This window comes from Helianthus annuus, chromosome 6, assembly GCF_002127325.2.
Source record: "Helianthus annuus cultivar XRQ/B chromosome 6, HanXRQr2.0-SUNRISE, whole genome shotgun sequence".
In the NCBI taxonomy this organism is placed as follows: domain Eukaryota; kingdom Viridiplantae; phylum Streptophyta; class Magnoliopsida; order Asterales; family Asteraceae; genus Helianthus; species Helianthus annuus.
Window position 1 is genome coordinate 40,122,661 of NC_035438.2, and position 6,498 is coordinate 40,129,158.

General features: G+C 34.3%; 1 protein-coding gene across 1 annotated transcript; it reads right to left on the minus strand.

Moving 5' to 3' along the window:
- Positions 1 to 610: 610 nt before the first annotated feature.
- Positions 611 to 2,126, minus strand: LOC110865281 (delta(12) fatty acid desaturase DES8.11). Its single transcript, XM_022114520.2, has 2 exons — positions 2,052 to 2,126; positions 611 to 1,950 (listed from the first exon to the last, which is right to left on the minus strand). Exon 2 carries the CDS (start codon positions 1,928 to 1,930, stop codon positions 797 to 799), a length of 1,134 nt encoding a protein of 377 aa, XP_021970212.1. The 5' UTR covers positions 1,931 to 1,950; positions 2,052 to 2,126; the 3' UTR covers positions 611 to 796.
- Between the last annotated feature and the right edge of the window lie 4,372 nt (positions 2,127 to 6,498).

Consider the following 6,498-nt stretch of genomic DNA (forward strand, 5'->3'; position numbering starts at 1 on the left):
GGTTGTATTGGGCGGTTCAACCGGGTTACTAGTTAACCCTATAATTCCATAAAATATAACTTCCTCTAAAAAATAACCAATCTCAATTAGAATTTATGTGACTAATCATGGTTTTATATAAAAAACAACTATTTTTTTGTAAAATATTAAAGCATTTTAAGACAATTTTTATTACTTATAAACAATATTATATTGGACGGGGTGGGTAATAGTTTCAAGAGTGATGGAATATTGGTATGGAAAGCACTAGGTTAATTACCGGAAATATGGAAGGTTAGTATTACCTTAATATCGTATTTTATTAAAATTAAAAAAAAACAAATTTTAAGATAATGCAAACCAGCTCAAAGGTTTTAACTGGTAAACCCGGATATACCGTTGGTACATAAGATATACCTCATTTGGACTTTACTAGGCTTGTGTCCGATATCTGATTTAGCCGGTATAACCACGTTCATACTCATATTTGAAACAGCGGACAAAACAAGTTGCTAGATGGTTTGAGTTTGTTCTTTTTGTGGCGGTAATAATTTAGTGTCAGAGAGCAATAAAATTTCTAGGTCTATGCTTTAGGTCAAGGTCATCATTCCTTTTGCGTTAAAAAAGATTTAATATAATAGAGATCACACTTGTATTTTTATGCAGGTACATAAAATTAGAAATGAAAGGTAACTCATAGAATTTCACAACTAAGAAATTTCACACAAATATGCACGGTTGAGCCATGCACAACCCTTATTATATAGGGAATACAAAGTTGGACACTTAATACACTTGCATTGCTCGTGAACACTGATTACATTTTATGATACCAGTATGTGCCTTTGTGTTCGCTATCTTCATCCGGTTCGATGTAGATGCATTCCTTGGCCTCTCTCCACATCGCCTTGAAAATCGGGGTCCTATCAATCTTATAAAACTCACCCAAGACTGGCTTGATCGCGTCCCTTGCCTCCTTTGCATGATAATGTGGAATGTACGAGATCAAATGATGCAAGACGTGAGTGTGGGTGACATCATGGAAAACCCTATTTAGGAATCCGAAATCCCTATCAATTGTCGATAATGCCCCTCTAATCCAGTTCCATTCGGTGGAATCATAATGAGGTAATGAGAGATGGGTGTGGTGCAAATATGTGATCAACACGAAAAACATGTGAACACCTAGCACCGGAATTAAATACATGCTTGTCACCCAAGCTACCCCCTTCGCTTCTGCAAGTAGCTTAGTTGCATACAAAACCGCGAGAATACCAATATCAGATATAACAACCTGAATTCTTTCACGCTCGGTGAAAATCGGACTTAGTGGATCAAAGTGGTTGGCGAACCTCCCGTATTTCTTGCCAGAAATGTTAGTCAAGAGGTACAAAGGAAACCCGAGAGTTAACCTGAAAACCAAAGTGAACACTCGACCAGGAGGATTGTTAAGAAGCTTCGAGTAAATGGCAACTTTGGACTTGCGTTTAGGAATGTAAACTTCATCGTTATCAAGCGAATTCGTGTTGGCATGGTGGTTCCTATGGCTGTATTTCCAAGAGAAATAAGGGGTATAAAGAGCAGAGTGGAGGACAAACCCAACAGCGTCATCGATCAACTGGTAATCACTAAAGGCATGGTGACCGCATTCGTGACCGATAACCCATAGCCCAGTGAGGATGCTAGCTTGACAAAACCAGTAAACCGGCCATGCTAAGTAAGCCCACGGGGTAGGGAGAAGAGGGATGTATGTGTTGGCAAGGAAGTAGAAGACATAGGCCACAATGAGGTCGTGAACAACATAGTATGATGAACGGATGACAGATCGTTCGAAGCAGTGAGCAGGGATTGCTTTCTTTAGATCACTTAGAGTGAATGGTGGATCAATGGGGACACGTTCGAGGATGTTTTTGCCCTCAGATGGGTCTGACATCCGCCCACCTGCACCCATGTTGTTAGATATTTGATAACCTGCATACATATATAACAAAAGCAAAATAAGATATATGTGTATATATCAAATTAAAGAAACTGAAACACTGGAACTTTAAGCTCAAGAAAGAAAGTGAGACCTTAGAGATGTGATAGATGATGTTTGAGTTCTCTTCTTCTGCTGGTGAGTGTCCTTGTGTTCTTTCATGCTTCACTTTTATAACCAAGGGTTGCCAAAATGTTTTGTTCACTAGCTATGCAATTGGTGACTATTTTAATCGCCAACTAACACGTTTTGTTGTGAATGAATAATCAATGTTTAGAATACACTAGCCATGCAATTGTTGACTATATAAATTATTTTTCATTGGAAATTTACTAATAATCAAGATAAATTATAAAATAAATAAAATGGCAAATTGTAAAAAAAGAGAAAAAACGGTATCATAGTTTCACGCGTAATATCAAGATAAATCTTCCTATACTAATAAATAAAATTTTTTTTTGACACATGTCATTTTCTGATGTTTTCTCACATTATTTTTCAATTTCTCCCTTCTATTAAATAATAATAATATTAAAAAATAATTAAACTAAATCCAATTTTGATAAAAATAAAGATTTGTTTTCAACTTTGAATTAATATTAATAATATATATTTTTTGTAATTACTTCTTCTACGTAGAAGATATAAGTTTTTTTTTTTAATTTGTTCATAGAACATAATTAGGATAAGTATATAAATTTTTGTTTTTATTATTCAATTAAATTTAGTTAATTTATTGTTTCTCACCATAATTCTTAATTTCTCTCTTCTATTAAATAATAATGATATTAAAAAATAATTTAACTATATCTGATTTAGATAAATAAAGATTTTTTCCAACATTGAATTAATATTAATAATAATATATGTATTCTTTGTATTTACTTCTTTTCCGTAAAGTTTTTTTAATTTATTTGTAGGACCATAATTAGGATAAGTATGAAAAATTATGTTTTTATTATTAAATTTAGTTAAACTGTTATTTAATATTACAATTTTTTATTTATTTATTTATTATTATTATTATTACTAGGTTAAAACTCCGTGTATCACACGGGTTACATAAATAATTTATATACTAAATAATAAGAAAATTCTAAAAACAACATTACAATTATTAAGTATATATCACATGGGAACGTTTGATTCCTAATTTACCATAATTTCAATCATCGTACTCCAAAGTATATATATATCTACTCATAATATTCAAGATATAATTTTATGATGAGTAAATTACGTTTTTGGCCCCTGTGGTTATATCACTTTTACTATATTATACCAAAATAAGAATTTTTAACATACATGCCTCATGGTCTCTGTAACTAACCATTTTGGCCCTAAGTCTAACCATTTTGGCCCCCACGGTCTCTATAACTAAACATTTTGACCCCCATGATCTCTAGACTTAGGGGCCAAAATGGTTAGTTATACAGACCATGGGAGCAGATATGTTAAAAATTCTTATTCTGTGCTAATATAGTAAAAGTGATATAACCACAGGGGCAAAAAACGTAATTTACTCTTTTATGATTATATAAAAAAACAAATGTTTATTCTTATCTAAAATTTTGTTTAAAATTATTTATTGAAAAAGCAAATATTTATTCTTATCTAACTTTCTGTTTAAAATTATTATTTATTTTTATCTAATTTTCTGTTAAAATTATTATTATTATTTAATATAAGAGATAAATAGGAAAATAAGGTGAGAAAGCACCAGAAAGTTACACGTGTCCAAAAAAGATTTTTGTTTATTAGTATAGGAAGATTATTATTATTATTATTTATTTAAATTTATTTTCTCAACTGTTTCTTTTATTTTTTCTGCTTATTAAATAATAAGCATCTAATATTTTATTGGTTTGACCCCATGTAATACAGATGTTTCTAACATAATAATAAATAAATCAATAAATTATAATACATAAATAATATCAAAGTTCATTTTTTAAATACATATCTTGATAATTGTATGTGTTAACTAATGACATTATTGTTAGGCCCTAAAGTGTGAGACTGACGCATCAAGTTAACACAACGAGCTATGGTTACGAACTGGGCCTTACTGGGTTAGTTTATATTAGGTTTTGTACCTTTATAGGTCACTTGGGCCAAGCTTTAGGCCATGTGGGCCAAGCAGGCCCAAGGGGAGCCCATGTAGGGACTTGGGCTTGAGTTAGTATAAAAACAAGTTTCTAACTTGTTTTTAGGGTTGAACATCTTAGAACCTCTTGGAACCTTTTGGAACCTCATTGTTACAATTTCTCTAGAGAGGGAGGCGATTGATTGGTAGTCGTGAGCACTTGTACTAGACGGTTTTGCTTATTCAAGTAATAGAATCGTGTGCAAGTGTTTAAAGATGATTCGGTATTGTTCTTTGTTCTTCATATTTTCTGATTTTCGTGTTTGTTCTTGAATCTCACCAAGTTTGGATTCCGCAGAAACTTGGTGATTGTTTGATATCATTGAAAGATCCAGTTAACGGGACTTACAAGTGGTATCAGAGCCATTAGAACCTATTTCTAGGCTCGGTGTGATATCAAAGATTCAAGATTTTTGTTATTTTTGGTTCGGTGTTCTTTGCGTTCTTCGTAGTGTTCATCGAAATTTTATCAAAAATTACTATATTTTGGTTTTTTGATTTCGAAAAAGGCTGTTAAAGGATTAAACGTAATTTTCAAAAAATCTTTAGAAATATCTCGTTTTTAAAATTTTACACAATTTTCGGAGATTTGTTGACTTCATAATTTTGGTGAGATTGATATTTCCATAAAGTGATTTTCGCTGCAGCTAATCATTCATCACATGTTCTTTTGACTTTTGATTCGCAATCACCGTCAAAGATCTCATCACTACAGGTCTCGACTCATAGACACCAGCGAAGCTTTTAAGGTCTTGAGTCCCTCCTCAACGGTTTCAAGTTTCTTCATCAGCATAGCAGCTCTAAAGGTCTCGAGTCATCAACTTTGAGGTCTCAACTCAACTGGTCTCGAGTAATTGTTTTCACTGTCTCGAGTCTTCAACATCTTGGTCTCGAGTTGTCCTCACAACGGTCTCGAGTCGCAACCTCGGTTTCGACTCGCAACAGAAGATTTCGAGTTGTAGGTTTTTGAGTCGCAACCTCCGCAGTCACAATCACGAGTTCTCGAGTCGCAACCATTGTCTCGACTCATCACTGGTCTCGACTCATCACTGGTCTCGACTCATCACGGTTTCAACTCATCTTCAAGGTCTCAAGTTGCAAGCTTCTCAGTCTCGAGTCGCAACCTTCACTGTTTCGAGTCATACTTATTGAGGTTTCGAGTCCCATCTCGACAGAGATTTCGAGTCACTGTTTTCACGTGAAGTTCATCACTGCATCTCTGACTCGCCACCACCTCAGACTAATAACCACCATCTGTTCCACTGCTCTCTCCCCCACGATCACTGTCGATTTGATCACCTCCGGCGACCACCACCTTCACCATCTCCTCCTAAACTGCTATCACCGTTTCAACCTTCGTCACCGGTAACCGACCACCTCTTAACAACCATCTTCTCCGGTGACCATCGTGCAACCGTCTAACCACGATTACCGTTCGTGTCTACATCCACCTTCATCATCATCGATAGCCACTGTTGTGTTGTGGTGTGTGATTATACCAAACGAAGAAGAAGCTGATTACAGTCGCATATTGTCGCGAAAAATCCATTCACAAATCGTTTGTGATGGTTGGACTGAAAGTGATGTTTAGGTTTTAATTTTAGTATTAATAATTATAATAATCATTTAGTAATCATTACATAATCATTATTTATAATAATAATAATAGTTAATAATAATAAACCTTTATATTTATTAAATTTATTAAAGTTACTTAAAATCTTAAAAAAGGGGGGGGGGGGGGGTTGTTTGGTTGTGAGTAAGTTTTGACAGGGTTTTAAGGTGCAGGTCAGAAAGCGGGTTCGATTGCGTGCAAAGTGTTTGAGTTAGCGAGTACACGGGTTCTCGTTTGGTTTTTGTTTTGAGGTGAAGAACAAAAGTATCAGCCACCCATTGAAATTATGGCATTTATGTTTCACAAACCCGCGACTCAAGAAATTACTCGTGAAGAGATAATTTCTGTTTTCTGTACCCCTGAATGTAGAGAACGAGTTGAAGCCTATAGAATACACAACGCTGAGCTAATCGAAGATTATAATGACATTAAAAGGAAAAATTTCACTTTGACTAATAATGAAAAACTTTTTAAGGAGAAAATCGAAACTCAGCGAAAAGACATCATCCAACTCAAGGATGATGTTAGTGTAAAAACAGCCCAGCTCTTCATGGTTCAAGAAAAAACTATGCGATGTGACTAAAGAACTGGAGGATATCAGAGATAGATATCAAATAAATGAACTAAATATTAAAAAAATTGATTCCTCTAGCAAATTAGTCAAAAACCTGTGTGATAAACAGCTAGCATACCATAAAAGGAAAGGGTTGGGATTGGGTTATAATCAGGCTCCTCCTCCTTATAATGACAATTATACTTACTTACCTATGACTGAGGAGG